Here is a 16326-nt window from a genome sequence, read left to right as displayed (position 1 = left end):
GTGCCAGCAGCAGCGAACTGGGGTTTCAGACTGCCTCTGCCTACACTATTGCTAGGTATAACCTAGCTGTGGCTCTCGCTCCTGCACCTCCACTGAGCCCTTACTAAAACGGTAAGATTGCCAAGCTTCCCTGGCAGGACAGGATTGCTTTAAGGAAAGGACCAGGGAGGGTGAAAGCAGGAAAAAAACAAAGTGCTCATAGGTTTAAAAGAAACAAGAGATTTGCCTTCAGGTGCTGGGATCACTGGTGATAAGGCAGGAAAGCTAAATGGGATGGAGCGAACACAACAAAAGCAAATAAATGGGTTTTATTTCTGAATTAGGAAAGCTCCATAACCATCTGATATAAATTGGCACAATTTTGATGGGGTGGATAAAAATGTCAGGGTTTTCATTCTCATCAAACACAGCAGAATGTCCCCCTCAGGAGCAGCTGTTTTTCAAGGTTTGCTCACAGCTGACCAGTGCTATGAACATGTGACAGGGTGATGTTTGCTACTGAGAAGGAGCACCACAAGTTAATGCTAAGGGAGATACTTCAGAAACATGGTCAAGCAGCCAGTAGGATCCCATATCCCAGCACCATGAGGCAGCAGTGAGGTGGATCCAGAATTGAATTTTTAAAGCTGTATTTATACATACTCTATTTCATTCTTGTAGGCTGGCCGCACAGCTCTATGAACTCCTGTTTTGTACCTACACTTGCTCTGGATATAGGCAAGACTGGTCTGAACTTGGCTGCAGCAAGGGCTAGCTTTTTCTGTAGCAGTCCAAACCTACTGTACTATAGCCCACAGCTGGCATTTTCCTTTGGCATCCTCACCCGCCTTTGAAAGCTCTCCCTTAGCCATCAGCCCTGTCTGCAGGGAAAAGCTCCTATGCCCGCATGGTCCCTAGAGGTCACTCCAGAACAAAGGGACATAACGCCTTCTTTGCAGACTGCTTCTACAAATGACACAGCTTTGCCTGGAGCATCTCAGCACCAGACTTAAATGGGCGAGTCTGAAGAAAGCATCCCCTAAACTAACTGGGAAAAGGGAGGAACAGCAGGATTCATGGTGCTGCTCCTCACCCTGTTCCCAGCTCCAGCTGGCTGCTGCAGGCCTCCGTCCTGCGGCACAAAGGACCCCACACCATACTCTCCATCCATACCTGCCTGCACTAGTCGTGGGTCCAAGACACGATGTGGGTTTGGCTTTAAATTCTGATTATGGACAAAATTACCTAACATTACACAAGGACAATTCAGGTGAATCAGAGTCTTTTGTGCATGCACCACTTCCCCTAAGTGGAGGAAGGCAGGAAAAGTTCAGTGAAAGACGAGATAAGGCTGTAATAGGATTTCTCATCGTCTGTCAGTCCTGCATTGCCTGGTCTGATCACCACAGCTACGTGAGTATCCGCTTCCTCGGCTGCGTTGGCTTCTGAAACAGAGGTGGGGAGAGTGATGAGATGTGTTTACTGAGCTTTCCACCTGAAGGTCGTCATGGTTTGAAGATGCCCCAAAATACTGAAGTGCTTTTAAAGGCTGAGACTGAGAAAGCAGCATTTGCGCTGCAGGGCTGTAGAGAAGAACCAGCTCCCAGCTGACCTGCTGTGACAACTGTAGCTGCTGTGTAATGTGAGTGGACAGGAGCTGGCTGCCTTGTGATGGCAGCTGATGGCTGTCCAAGGCACCGTGCAGGCAGCACACACCAGCAGCTCAGTTGCCGTCATGAAGAAGCTAGGCCATGGCATTAGTGAGTCCCAACAACCTCACCCCATCCCTGCTGGGGGCCACTTTTCACAAGCCTCCTTCAGTCCCTGAGCACAGCAAGAGGCCACAGGAGGACAATATAGGGAAAGGGAGATAACTGCAGCTCCCTCCAGCTCTGCTGGAGGCTGGGGAGGAGATAAGGGCTAACTCCTGGGGGTGGAGCTGGCTTAGACTGAGATCGCAACCCAGTGCCATCTGTGCCAGAAAGATCTTTCCAGCCAAGGTAGGAACTTAAATTAGGTTCCTGAGCTTTGTTTTCCAGGGGTCAAGTCCTACTGACCAGGAACAATGTCTTCCTGATGCAGAACACAACCTAATGGTAAATGGCACTAAGAACCAGGCACCATGTGTGCCACATAGCAGACTGTTCCCTAGAGTACAGGTCATGAAAATCACTGACCCTGTTTGTAAGTGGGGCACGCCAACTGCTTCAGCAAATGCTCTGCTTTAACACTGACTCCTTGCTTGCTGGTGCAAGGGCAGGGTTTCTGCTTGACCTATTTTATCACAGTGCAGCACTGCTCACAGATACCCCACTGCTGTGCGAGAGCCTGGATGTGTAAAGAAGGAGCATGGCAGCAGCTATGGGGATGCCACTGAAGCAAGGTGGTCTGCAGCACTTCTGGGGAGCTTCTGACAAGTCTGGAGGACAGTAGGACTGTCACGACACCTACCTCGAGGGACATCCGTCAGGAAGAGGATATTGTTGGTGGCGCACCCAATACTGGCAGCAATTCTTCTGTAGCTCTCACTTTCTACCTTGGGGCCTATTTTGGTATCAAAGTGGCCATCAAAGAGCTGAAAGAGAGAAAAGCAAAGGCACTTGCTGAGTGCCACCTGAAGAGCAGGGCTAAACCTCACTCCTGAGTGAGACATCCCGTTTCCTTTCAACCACAGTAAGAGGGGGTGATGGCTGAACTGCAGGTCAAACCCACTGCCCCACCTTCCTGTAGCAGGAAGTTATCCATGCAGTGTTACAGCAAGGGAAGTGCTCTGCAGAGGGAGAAGCTGTAAGGAAGGTGATAAAGTTATCTACCTCTAGAATATCACCTTCTGTAGAATAGCCAAACAGAAGCTTCTGGGCTTCAATGCTGCCCGAGGAGTAGATATAGACCTTCATCCCAGCTTCCCGCCACTTCCGGATAGCTGGAACCACATCCTCGAAGATCCTGGAGCAAAACAGGGCAGGAGGTAAGGGTAAACCCAGAGGTACCCAGAGGGATACCTTTATCCAGTTGCCCTGATAAATGTCCTGTTAGTTTGTAAAGGGACTTCATTCTCAACCTGCTCAAGACTCCTGCAGCTGGGGAGTGTATTTCAAGCAGCAGGTGAAATAGTCTTAGCTCCAGCCAACTGAGCAGCTCATTGACTGTTATGCAGACAGCAGCTCTGATGAGCCATTTCAGACATTTGGCAGAAGCTTCTCCAGCCCCTTCAATTTATAGAGGGGAGTAAAGGTTGGGGAAAACGGTATCCCACTGCTTTTCTCTGCAAGGGAGGAATAAGGGGGGAGACAGAGAAAACAGGCTCTTGTATCTTGAGCCCCACCTGCTTGCAAGCTACAAAGGCTTCCTGTTGGTAAGAACTGTGGCCATAAGCTGCATCCATATGGGACAAACATAACCCACAGATTCAGGCTCTGTCCATGCATAGGGAGGAGCTGAGAGAAGGTTGCAGCGGAGAAGCTAAACTGAGTGGCACTGCATGAACTGTTTGAATGCAAACAACAGCTTGGGAAAGGAATATCCCCCTAAGGGACTGAGAACAGAGCTATTCTATTCAGCAGCTCAGTCAGGTTGTACAGTACTAGGCCAGATCCCTGCCTTAACTGCACTGTAAAGGGCGAAAAAGCTCCTGTTCACTAGGCAGCAGCATCCTTCCCCTTATTCTTCCAGCCTTGCAGTGTGCTGGGGAAGCAAGATACAAGTGTAGCAATGGGCTGATGAGTCTCAAAAACATGAGCTCTGTCTAACTTGTGGGTAATAGCTGCCCAAAGACAAGCCCAGCAGTTGGGAGCAAAGCAGAGGGAAGGACAACCAAAGCCAAGGTAACTGTTGTGTAAATGCTAATGGACATATCTGTCTGTTTCCTCGTACCCTTCTCATTTATACCATGAGGCCTCTCCAGTGCTGCACTTATAGTATGTAAAAGCTCTTTGCATGCAAAAGACATTTACAAGATGACACATGTACTGGGAGAAAGTGAAAGCTTGAGGATGCTCAAGAAGGACAAAGTGAGGCTGACAGTAAGTCCCTCAGTAAAACACTTGATGTTTGATAGGGAAAGGCCACAAACAGCCTTGGAATGGTAGGGAGGGGGTTTGAGTTTGATATGGCAGAAGGATGAGGAGAGGAGCTGGAGGAGACATGATACCCAGGGAACCATTTTCACCCCAGTCCGAATGGCAGCCTTTCTACCTGCATTGCACAGCTCCATGTGGCTACTTGGGGACACTTTACTGCCTTAAAAAGAGGATCTGAGCACCTGAAGGAGGGCTCCCATTAGATGCAAAAGGAATGAGTTTTGCAGACCTGTAGCAATCAGCTGGCCCTTTCTTCATCCTCAGTTTCTTGGCCATCTGCTCAGAGCCTTGTTATGTTATGTATTAAAAAAAAGTTCATTTTTTTTCATAGTTATTTATCAAATGTCTCTGGTGTCAGCTGAAACTATGTGTTGTACAACACCTGCAAAAACTCCCATCCACCCTCATGTCTTCATATGCTGAGTTGAGCATCTGGATTTCAGACACTGATGTGCCAGCTACAGTTGAGCAAGAAGGTGATTTTAAAGATCTCACTGCTTGGATGCTGCCAAGCAGCAAGGCTAGTTCCACAGTTTTTGGGCCACTGTAAGACAATTAGCCCTGCTGTTTAAAAGCCACCCAACAGGATGGCTGTTCCTCTCGACTTGCTTTTGGGTTTTGTTGCTTTTTCTCATGGATGTTTACATTTTCTGTGAGCTTTTTCTTCTTCCTCATTCTTCCTTTGGCAAAACACTTCGTGAACTTCAGAGTTTGGTTTACTTCCTTAGGAACTTGAAATGGATAGTTTAACCAAGCATCTCTCAACCTAAATAAGAAAGGCTTAACTCCAGTTGTCCCTACTTATGCACCCTTGTGATGTGGCTGAAACATAAAGAGAAGCCTGAAGATAAACAGAAGTGGAAAGGCAGGAAACACACAGGTAAAAGACAAAGCAGGAGGAAATAACAACGGGACCCAACCCTGCAACCCTGGCTTTTTTAGGCTTGTTCCAAAATGTGAGTGTAATTCAGGAATATCACATGCAATACAGAGAACTGCAAGAAGGTCATGCTTGCGCCTCATTCTCCTGCTTTACCAAGAGATCTCTGTATAGAAATATTGAGACATTTTCTGAATTCCTAATGCAGAAGATAGTTGTCCCAGAGTAATATTCTGGTGGTTGTGGAAGCAGAATCGCCCATGTCATGCCCTCATTACCTTCTGAGGCCCTATCTCCTTTACAGACACTGCCCAGGTGGCTGGAGAATTGGCTGTTCTCCAGCATGTACCTGCCATTTATTCCTTAAGGAGAAACGTTCTCACCCACTTGTAATCTTTCCAGTAGGGACTGAGACAACTTGGTCAGTCCCAGGATTACTCCAAGCTTTTGGTTGCCTAAGATCCAAAGAATGGATTAGTGTTCATTGCATGATCAAGTTTGAAGTGAAGTGTCAAATGTGTTGGCTTCTCCACTGAGGTGGTAATTCTGTTAACAGACATCTAGCACAGATGCACCCCATTCCTGCCCCAGGGAAAAGATCACACAGTTACTTACTCTCCTTTGACAAGCCCAGTTGCATAGGCTGCCCTCCACATGTGCCCCTGAAGCTGCTTCAGTGCTGTGGTCTTCCTGTCCATAGACATCTGCCAGTGCACGTTGTCTACGACTGCCTGGATGACCCGCTCCAGCTCCTCTTCCCCACTTCCGCTCTCCAAAGGGATTGGCACGGCTCCATCCAAGCTAGAATCCTCCTGAGCCTGGAAATAATCCATGATAAAAAGAGGTGAGGGAAGAGATGGAGCAGTCTCATCATCTCAGTTCAGGAAAGGGGTATTGCAGGACACGGCTTGAACTGCTCTTCACATGAAGGGTGACAACACTGTTTGAATGCTTCTCTCAATGGGAAACTCAGACTTCCATAATGTCTAGAAATACTTGCTTGGACTGTACTTTCCAAGCCCAACAATTAGCACTACTGTAGCTGTATTACTGCAAATAATAATGAGAATTATACTTGCTTAAGTATTTGATTACTGAAATTAAGGCAAAGAAGCAAACCTATCTGTTGGCTTCAGACAGCCCCTGATCTCAAATTGATGCCATGTCCCTGTACAGAGGCAGGATATGTTGTCCTGTGCAGGACAAGTACTCTGCCATCCCTCCCTGCTGCTTCTTAACCAGGCATCTGAAAGCCACAGGCAGCAAATTCAGCAAGAGAAGAGCACAGTGCAGACACACAGCTGAAAAGCCCTGGTTTGACTCCCACTCTCAGGGGCTGTGAAGACCAAGGCAGGCATCTGAGCTGCTGCCTACCAAGCACCAGCCCTTCCCTAAGCACAACCCCAGACTCCTGTTGCGTGACTGGGGGAGTCTGAGTGACCTGAACTCTGAGGCATGCTGTGAAGCCCCAGAAAGACACAGAACAGCTGTTACTGGACCTGTTTCCTCAGAAGTCCGACGTCCCGCTGGCACTCCTCCTCCTCCCAGTGAGCACGCAGATACTCCTTCACGTTGTCCTTGATGTAAGGGAACAAGGTCTCCTGGCAGCACACAAGAAAAACAGGCAGCGCCTTTAACCTGGCAAAGGTAAGGATGACTTGCTTTTGAGGCAACTGCTTGCACATGCTGGTGTGTATGGTTACTTTTCCCTGCATGAGCTTCCACTACAGTACTACAGCTTGTGAAGCTGCCAGCCAAGGGTGTCTGCTCACTGCAGGCAAGAGCCAGCTTTAAGCAAAGATTAGTGCAGGTGGATTTCTTGCACAAATACTTATGCAGCTGTAGCTTTTACATCCCGGAATGGAAAGGTGGGTGACAACTTTTCCCGGGGTTGCCAAAAACATGACTTAAATAGGCAGACACGACTCCCAAGCTCCCATCAGCTGAGGAGTACAAGGCTGGCTGTGTGTATTCTCTGTAACTTATATTACAGTACTTTTAATGGGGCACTTGTCCTAGCAAAGGTTGTTCTGAAAACATGTCTCAACTTCTCACAAGGGTTAGAGGACCTTTTCCAAAGGAAAAATCTAGACTAGTGACACTGAGCTCCATAGGACACTATTGTAAATGAAATGAAATGGGGTTAGGGAAAAAGTGCCACAGGAGAATTACAGACCTTCCTGGAGATCCCCAGAGCACCCAGAAATAACTACAAATTGCTCTCATTAGTAGTGTTTCACAACTGAGAAGCCACGATGGCATCTCTTGGTGTGGGAAGAGCCTCAGGACAAGGGGAGGGGCTGGGAGCTCCTTCCTTTGAGTACAGAACCGAGCTTTTCCTAACTGAGAAGTCTGGAATGGGCAGGAGGTGGGAAGAAACTAACCTGAGCTCACCTCTCCACAGAAAATGATCAGGGATGTCTTTCTCCTCACTGTATGTCAGCTTTCACTTGTTACTGAATTAAGAAAATGGTGGTCCTGAGAGCGTCATGTGGTGGCAGAACTGCAGGATTTTCTATTACTCTAATGCTGTGTTTTCCATGTTGTATATTTAAAAACTAATGTAAATTTAGGAGAAAGGAAAAATCTCTTAAATGCCTAGAAAATGACCACAGCCCTGCAATACCCCCAGTTACTCCCTCATTTTCTTCACTTGAGCTTAGTTGCTTTAAAACTACTTCTTAAATTGCAGAGGGCTCCTCAGTGATAGCCAGCCCCAGCTGTGGCTGCCTCAACACAGCTCGGTGGGATGAAGGAACAGCCATAAGCAAGCACACCCTGACCCCACCCCCCCCCCCCCCCCCCCCCGAAACCTTTGCAACTGCTCACAGCAATGTTACAACCAGTATACGAAGGGTTGTATCTTCCCTATCAGTAGAACTGCAGGTAGGACACTGTAATGAGTGCTCGCAGGATTTCAAGCAACATGCAGACAAAGTTCAGTCACAGTCTGCTCTTTTACACGAGATCCAGCAAATCCCAGGGGATGCTGTTTATCACATTACATCTCTCCCCTGAAATCCTTTCTCTGCCAAAGGGGACCCAGCAAAAGCGAAAACTAGGGGTCATCAAATACTCTCCTTCCTGCTATCTTTTCTCAATCCATCCATCAACTGGCTCATTCTATTTCCCTACTTTGCATATTCAATAATTCTGACACTAAAGAAAGGATGAAATGCAATCCTTTAAGGAATAAAATGCCTGCAGAACCAGCAGTGGAACTTTTAAAGGGAAATAGAAATTGTGGAGGTTAACTGAAAATCCAAGTGAAATAACTTTTGAGCATCTTCAGATACCCAGCAAACTGAGTTTTATTGAGAGCTATAACTCATTTGGCCTTCCTGCAACAGAAAGACTTTGGGTAGGAAACCATCTCAGGCGTATTGCATGTATCTGCACAACAGCAAAATGGATTCAAAGTGGATATATGTAAACAACCCTGTGGCTCCATTAGATGTCTGAGCTGTTCAAACTTTTAATTAAAAGATACTGAGGGAAGGAGGCAGCTGTAATGCCATCTAGACCTGAAGTTTCAAGAGCACTGGAAGAACATGGGACAGGAAAGATGTAGGTCATGTTGTTCATCTGTTAAAGTGTTAGCACAAACACCTCGAAAACCTGGCAAAAGCCTACACCCCTCTGTGCATTATGTGGGTCAAAAGAACCTTCCATGAACTACCAGCAAAAAAATATCCATCAAAAGCTGTAATGTCTCATGAGAAATACAGGGTTATGGCTGCCGCAGGGATAGTGTCCTTTAGTGTCTTAAATACGAGCAAATTGCTCCCTCCTGTGAAGCAGACGAGCCTGGTTGGGGACCAAAGCCTCTTGGAGAGGAGGGACCTGCAGCGGTTGGAGAACTGAGAATTTCAATTGCATGTTTACAGCGTTTGTCCTGATGCCTCCTGCTGGTCTCGCGGGCTTCCACCCCCCTGGCTTCTGCACCTCATCCAGCATTTTCAATAGTCTTAAGCCTCCTCCTAGGCAGAGGAAGCCAGTCACACATACTGTGAGCACAATCCTCCTCATGTACTCCTGATGCCTGGCTACCCTCTCCCTGTGCTGGTCCCGTGCATGCAGGACGAAGGACACACCATCTGTGGTGACACTAGAGGGATGTGACTGTACCACGTTTCTGAAGGAAAAAGGCAGCGGATGGATAAACACACAGTACTTCAGGCTCTCTGCAAGCTCGGGTGAGGTGCTGAGCTCCAGCCATCAGAGCAAGTGATGCTCTAGGGCTTTTTGTAAACGAGGCTGAGAGCACTCTGACTGCTCTATATACCCCCTCCCCCCCTCATTTACTAAACGGAGCAGCCCCCTGTTTCCCTGCCCCCGGAAGCGGCATGCGATGGGTATAACGAGAAGCATTTTCTCATCGAGCATTATTCAGAAAACACGGAAAACGTGTCACGGTTTTACGCCTCTGTAGTGAGCTCAGGCCTGCCTTCCACAGCCCCCGGAGAGGCTTCTCCCCGCTACGGGGGGCCGTGAAGGCCACAATAACCAGGGCCGCTGCCTCCCGCGCCGCCGGGTCTCACCTGGACGAAGGCGATGGGGGTGGTGGTGCCCTCGATGTCCAGCAGGATGGCGCGCACCTCCGCCGGCACCGGCAGCACACCCATGGCGGCTGTGGCAGCGGCGGCACGTGGGGAGTACCGGGGATGCGCGGCGGCGGCCGGCGCCCCGCCCTGCGGCTGCGCGGGGGGCCGGGCCGTAGCAGGCAGTGCCGAGCTGACCCGCCGCGGATCGTGAAAGGAGAGTGCGGCGACGGCGGGTCCTCGGCGACAGAGAGTGCTCCGCCTTCGGAGCGCCCGCCCCGCCCCGCCGCCTCCTGAACGGGCTTACTGGGCTGCACGTTACCCCCACCACCACCTTCCAGCCCCGGAGTCCGCCTGATCCAAACCCTGGGCCGCCTAAGCAGCGACCCCCGCCTCGACCCAGAGGAGCGTGGAGCAGCAGAGGGGCGAGGCGGGTGGTGCTGGCGGCTGCACGCCGCGCTCCGTACCCCACGGCAGGCAAGGTTGTACCGGCGCCACGCCCGGAGCTGCCGGTGATACGTGGGGGGGCCCGGCCGCCGATGGCGGGTGGGTGTTGCAGCCCCACCGGAAGCCGCCAGAGGCGCTGCGGCCCCAGAGGAGAGGGAAGCGCTGATTGGCTGCTGGGGCGCCTATATAAAGGCGGCGCAGGCGGCGCCCGGATCTTTTCCGCCGCCATTTTCTGTTGCGCGCGGGTCTCCGCTGTCTCCGCCGCCCGCCCGAGCAGCTCCGCCGCTCTCGCCCCGCCATGGAGGACGCGACTGAGATGAGCAGCGGCCAGGAGGAGTTCGCCGAGGGCTCCAAGATCAACGCGAGCAAGAACCAGCAGGATGACGGGTAAAGCTGGGGGGGGGGGGGGGGGGGGGGCTCGCGTCTCTTATATCCCTCGCCCGCCCTCCTGGGCCGCGCGGGGTGGGGGTGGGGGGGGTGGGGTGGGGCGGGAGATGGCTTGAGGGAGCTGGGGGGAGGGGGGGGGGAACGGGGCGGGGCCTCCCCCTTCCCACACCAATGGCCGCACCCGCCTTTGTGTCCTGAGAGTCTGACCCAGTTTCCGTGGGGCGAGGAGGGGGGGCTGCCAATCAGGGTGCGTGACGTCACTGCCAGCCTATGGGGGCGTGCGCTTCTGGCGGGCTCGGGGAGGGGAGGGACGCGTAGATCCGGCCCACGTGTAACGGCGCGTCCGGGCCCAGCAGCCGCTACGGCCCTGAGCCGCTTGCGGTGCCTGATGCTGCAAAGGCATCCGGATCGCCTTTGGCTTATGGCGGCCACGAGTCGGCTTGCTCCATACTTGGGTTTGCTCTCTGTGTGTGTGCGCGCGCGCGTGTGTGCATACACTTGTATTTACGCTTGTGTATTTCCTGCGTTTCAGGAAAATGTTTATTGGAGGTCTCAGCTGGGACACGAGCAAGAAAGATTTGACAGAGTATCTTTCTCGTTTTGGCGAGGTTGTGGATTGTACGATTAAAACGGACCCGGTCACTGGAAGGTCGAGGGGATTTGGGTTTGTCCTCTTCAAGGACGCTGCCAGTGTGGAGAAGGTGGGTGTATTTCTTGTGGATCGATGGCACACAGCATGCCTCTGTCACTGTAGTGATCTGACTCTTGTCTCTTTGTGTGTTGCTTAGGTGTTGGAACTGAAGGAACACAAACTGGATGGGAAGTTAATAGATCCTAAAAGGGCAAAAGCCTTAAAAGGGAAGGAGCCACCAAAAAAAGTGTTTGTTGGTGGGTTGAGTCCAGAGACATCTGAGGAACAGATAAAGGAGTACTTCGGTGCTTTTGGCGAGGTATGGTATAACGACATAAAATATAAAAACAGTTCTGGTTTTTAAGTGCAGTTGTTTAAGACAGAAGAATTTATGACAAAGGAGGTGGCTTAGGCTTACATAGAACTAGGGTTTGTTGAAACTATATGCACGTTAATGATTCCATAGTGTTGTGGTGGGCTGATTAAAAGCTGTCAGCATAGCCCCTGGACTGCCAGATGGTAGCATAAAAAGTTGCTTACCGATTTCATGCATTATTGACTTTTGATTTCAGATTGAAAACATTGAGCTTCCCATGGACACAAAGACAAATGAAAGGAGAGGCTTCTGTTTTATCACGTACACAGATGAAGAGCCAGTAAAGAAGCTGCTAGAGAGCAGATACCATCAAATTGGTTCAGGCAAGGTATGGGAGCTGTCATTCTTAGTATGTGAAATGTTACAGGCTTCCCTGAAAGCAGCTCGCATAATGATCTTCACGTTCTTGGCGAGTTAAAGAATTCCTGTTTTTACAGTGTGAGATCAAAGTAGCACAGCCCAAAGAGGTATACAGGCAACAGCAGCAGCAGCAGAAAGGAGGAAAGAGCAATACAGCTGGTGGACGAGGAGGTGGAAGGGGGCGTGGACGAGGTGAGTATTTTGGATGTTGAAATTAAGGTAAATGTGTAAGTGTATGTACCAAACACTAAAGTATTTTTAGACAGTCCAGATTTTGGATGCATGCAGATTTCATGTTTAAACTCAATGTGGAAAGCAGCCTGTTAGTAAATGGTGTTTTGGTGGTTGCGACTGTGGAAGCTCAAGAAACTCTTTCTGCTCTGTTTGCATTCAAGTGGTGAAATTGCAAGCTGGAGGTAGGGTGCTTTTGTATACCCACAATTGACAGCATAGTTAAATGGATAATGCAGTTATCCCTTCACGTGAAGGGATACACTGATAGTTGGCTTATGGGTGAGAAACCATGACCTGCTTGCTGAAGAGGAAGACAGTTGCTTTGCTGTGCCTTGCAGATAGATGAGAAACAATCAGCTGGTTTTTGTGTAGGTTAATACATCTCAAAGTCAAGCAGTCACAGCCAACATGATATGGTAAAGTTTGTCCTTTGATATAACTTGGTGTTTAGGCAATTAAGGGTCCAAAATGGAAGTTACAAGAAAACAGTAGAAGCTGCTTGTAGTGCGTGACTTCGGTGTTGTTTTGTTTTTATTGGCTGTTCTGTGAGCAGGACTGTCTGCTGTCTGTGACTAATGTTGTTGTGGGTGAAAAGATCTTAAACCTATCTCATATCCAAATGAGACACCTCAGTTCTTAGAAGATTTTTCTTTGGGGGGAGAGTAAGAGGATTCTTCCAGGTAGTAGTTTTGGCATAGAAAGATTGCCATAGAAATCTGGATGAAGTGGCATAGCACAGAATGAAATTGTAAGTTCTATCACTTCTAAATGTTATACTTGGTTTCAGGTCAGGGACAAAACTGGAATCAAGGATTTAATAACTACTACGATCAAGGATACGGGAACTATAATAGTGCTTACAGTGATCAAAGCTACAGTGGCTATGGAGGCTATGACTACTCCGGGTACAACTATCCCAATTATGGATATGGGCCAGGATACACAGATTACAGTGGTAAGTGGTTTTGATCTCATTCCAGATAATAGCATGCGTTTTTAAACAGGTGCCTCTTCTAGTAACTTGTTCTGTTACACCTCTTACTAACATATGACTATGAAGAGCATCCCTCTTCATGTACTGTATGGGGACAATCTCATTCAGAGTGTTGGCTGTTAATGCTTCTGTGTTGTTCTTTTGTTTTTTTTTTCTCCCCAATTTTATCTACAGGTCAGCAAAGCGCATACGGAAAGGCATCCCGTGGTGGCGGCAATCACCAAAACAACTACCAGCCGTACTGAAGCAGTGTTTAGTACTTGAGGAAACAGGTGTGTATATAAATGCAAGGTTTACACTGAGTATGTCTAATCTAATTTAAAGATCAATAGACAAATGAAGAGTAAAAAACTTGCATAGCATGACTTTAAGCTTTTTTTAACTTAAAAAATACACTTTCTTTTTTAAAGCCAGCTTTGCCTACAGTGTCTATAGATCTTTAACTTTGTAAAAATGTGACCTATCTTCTCTAGTACTTCAGAAAAACATAAGAGTTTTTCTGGTTTTGCGTTGTGTACCAGGTGGTCTAGAGGAATAATTAAACTTATTAAAGTATTAACAGGTAAAGTACTGAAATGGGTACAACTTAAGGAAAACAAGAATGTTGTCTTCTAACTCTGACATTATACCTTGTTTGTACCCGCCAGCGGGAACTTCATTGCAGGCCGTGTGTCACCCTGACCACGTCTATCTCTGGGGTCGCACGTTGCAGGCAGAGCGCAAGGCATACACCAGAAAACGCTGTCCTGTGGTATGGTCTCTTCCAACTTCATGTACCAGCGTAAAGATTAAAGTGGAAAACTTCAGACTTTGGCTTCTTTTTTTAATCTTTTTGGAGATTAAGTGTCTTTAACTTAAATGGTTTTTTACAGGAGTTAAAGTACATAAATGCCTTTACAGCTTAATCATTTGGTCTTCTGTTTAGTGTTGTATTTCAATTGTGGAACCTCATTTTAAAGTGTGCATTCTTTAAAATTTAATGCTTGCTTTTTTCTTTTTATAGCTAATAGTGAAATCTGCAAACCAAAACGAACTTTTAAATCTGGAAAAACATTAAAGATCATATGCGTGTGGACTGTTTGAACTAAATTGACCTGATTTGCATTTGCATAGCAGTCATTTAGATGGATAAATAATTGAAAACCTTTTGTCACTGTTTACAGTGGGGGAAAAAACCAAACTGATCCAGAGCCTTATTAATAAGCCTAAATTGGATGTATGTTCTGGAGCAGCTTCCTAAATGGGCTTGGATGGCTGTATTTGGGAAGATAAATTACTTGATGGGTAACAAAACCTATTGCGTTACCTAAATAAATATGTATATGATCTTTAACAGTGAAGAAAGGAATATATAGAAGACTTAAAGCAGTTCATGAAAATGGACCTTTTAACGATTCTTGTAGTAACTTGCACAGATCTGACATACATTTTGTCTTAATTTTTAGGTAGAGATACTGCAACAAAGCCATCGTGCAGCGCATCGTGAGTGAATAGAGGGTGTTCTTCGTGAGAGGAAATGACTATTTTGTAAAAGACTTTTAGTGTCCGACACGCAACTGTGTCCAACTGTACATAGTGGCCAGCTAGTTTTCTTTTATGATTTTTATTTTCCTTTTGCCATTCATGTCATGACACAATGTGGGCTTGTGTTTATACAAACTTTTATTTGTATAATTTCATGTTAAAGGGTTCTCTAATAAATGCTTACTTAAGTGAGTGTGTAGTCTTGCTGTTGACTGTCAGCTTACAGTGTTATAAACTGTATTTGTATAGATGGGTAGATACCTTTCTGGAGATCATAAATGGCTCACGACAAGAGTTACTCTATATACAGGTCAGTACAACCCACTCCTTTTCCTGACCTGTCTTTAAGAAAACGGTTCCCTTGAGTTAGCATGACTGGCAGAGTTACCTCTTGCCCACTGCAGAAAACAGGAGAGAATGGTCTGTGGCACAGTACTGCCAGTTCCGTACATCTCAAGGGAAGGATCTAAGCTTAGAGCAGCACCTTTTATTTTGGTAGCACTGCTTGTTGAGAGTGTTGCAGGGGTGTGATCATAATCTTTCTAGGTTTTTCAAGCAGGTTCTAGAATACTTAAGGCTGTAACTTATTTCTCCCTATGTATTCCAGTTACAAGCAGGTGATACAAATTCCTTAATTCTAGGGTTGGCATCTGATTTCAGTACAAGTTGGGGATCTGTTCATTCAAGTTAGATTCTGTATTGGATTCTTCTCAACAGGAATAGGTTTCCCATCTTGAATATGCTAGCAAGCGTCATTAATAAAAGCCTGAATGAGTGATTGTGGGAGAAGGGAAACTGCTTTAACCAGCAGGTTGTCTTCTGAGTAGAACAGCTGGGATAGGTAAGTGAGCATACCTATTCAGCCTAAAGCTGAAGGATTGCAGCAATCTGCCTTAGCATTGTTTGCTTTTTCTTCCTTGGCACAAATGTGTAGTTATATGTCAAAAATAAACCTTGATAGAGAGAAATGAAATGTGAGTAGCTAAATCACAGGGGAGGCCAGTCTTGCAAAAGGGAGTAGTCTGGGAAGAGATTTCTCTCCTTTAAGTTTCCAAAGTGATTTTAAGGTTTATTTCTTTATCAGGCAGCTGAGTGTTTCATTCTCTTTTGTCATACAGAAGTGCTGCATACCACAGCTTTTAGTTTAAGGCAGTTACTAGATCTGGGGAGGTTCCTATATCTTGTCAATTAGATTGGATGAGGAAAGACATGTTGCCATCACTTCTTACAAATTAAAGAGCTAGAAGTTGCAGCAGTATGTGACCGTATGCCTAACTTTTCCACAGTGTTGCTAGATGCAGCTGTCCTTGCCAACAGCGCTTTACTTTTGTGACTAGGATGTGGCTTTGCTATTACACTTTTTTATATATATGTATATATATAAAAGCACTTGTCTAAGGGTCAAGTTGTACTCCAACTTGTATCAATGTATGGTTTAAATGTAAAAGTGACTGATTTTGTGTGTGTGTGAAGCGAAATTTCTGTATCTTCAGGCCCTGGGAACACGGACGGAGGTGGCTGCAGGCTGGCCCTGCATGCTCGGGTCCCAGCGGGGCTCAGACAGCCGCGTCGGGCAGGTGTGCCCCGGTAACCGTGCCCTGCTCCGCGGCAGCTCTCGCCCGAAAAAAGCCAAATCGCGAAGTTTGGAATCCCGGTGCCCGCGGGCACACTGCCCCCATCCCTCCTCTCCAACGGCTTGGTGCCGCGGCCACCCCCCGCCCCGTCTCCGTCACGTGACCGCGCCCGCCGCTCTCCTTCCGTCCGCCATTTTAGGTTGTGTCGGTGGCGGCGCCATTAAAAAAAGAGTGAAAGGAGGAGGGCTCGGTGCGCTCCTGCCGGGGCCGCGATCGGGGGGCAGGGGCCTCGGCGGGGAAGGGGCCGGCCGGCGGGCGGG

The 16326-nt window shown here is 47.7% G+C and overlaps 2 protein-coding genes across 4 annotated transcripts; one reads left to right on the top strand and one right to left on the bottom strand.

Moving 5' to 3' along the window:
* Nucleotides 1-129: 129 nt before the first annotated feature.
* On the bottom strand, nucleotides 130-9702 carry ENOPH1 (enolase-phosphatase 1). Its single transcript, XM_061479558.1, has 6 exons — nucleotides 9480-9702; nucleotides 6438-6539; nucleotides 5554-5756; nucleotides 2793-2925; nucleotides 2431-2554; nucleotides 130-1424 (listed from the first exon to the last, which is right to left on the bottom strand). The coding sequence occupies exons 1-6, from the start codon at nucleotides 9561-9563 to the stop codon at nucleotides 1285-1287; spliced, it is 786 nt and encodes a 261-aa protein (XP_061335542.1). The 5' UTR covers nucleotides 9564-9702; the 3' UTR covers nucleotides 130-1284.
* Nucleotides 9703-10113: 411 nt separating this feature from the next.
* Nucleotides 10114-14624, top strand: HNRNPDL (heterogeneous nuclear ribonucleoprotein D like). 3 transcript variants are annotated; one of them, XR_009747750.1, is made up of 9 exons: nucleotides 10114-10313; nucleotides 10846-11014; nucleotides 11102-11263; nucleotides 11517-11648; nucleotides 11758-11872; nucleotides 12702-12869; nucleotides 13083-13180; nucleotides 13556-13659; nucleotides 14354-14624. XR_009747750.1 is itself a non-coding variant. In XM_061479503.1 (8 exons), exons 1-7 carry the CDS (start codon nucleotides 10225-10227, stop codon nucleotides 13151-13153), a joined length of 906 nt encoding a protein of 301 aa, XP_061335487.1. In that variant the 5' UTR covers nucleotides 10114-10224; the 3' UTR covers nucleotides 13154-13180; nucleotides 13556-14624. The 3 variants fall into 3 exon arrangements, 2 of the variants coding, with proteins under 2 accessions (XP_061335487.1, XP_061335498.1); XM_061479503.1 differs by having other exon boundaries at nucleotides 13556-14624; XM_061479514.1 differs by lacking the exon at nucleotides 13556-13659 and having other exon boundaries at nucleotides 10116-10313.
* Nucleotides 14625-16326: the final 1702 nt, after the last annotated feature.

This window comes from Pezoporus flaviventris, unplaced genomic scaffold, assembly GCF_033815535.1.
Source record: "Pezoporus flaviventris isolate CSIRO_AGI_PZ_B2104156 unplaced genomic scaffold, CSIRO_AGI_Pfla_v1 ptg000002l, whole genome shotgun sequence".
Lineage (NCBI taxonomy): Eukaryota > Metazoa > Chordata > Aves > Psittaciformes > Psittacidae > Pezoporus > Pezoporus flaviventris.
Note: the sequence above shows the minus strand (reverse complement) of the source record. Positions and strands in the feature narration are given on the sequence as shown.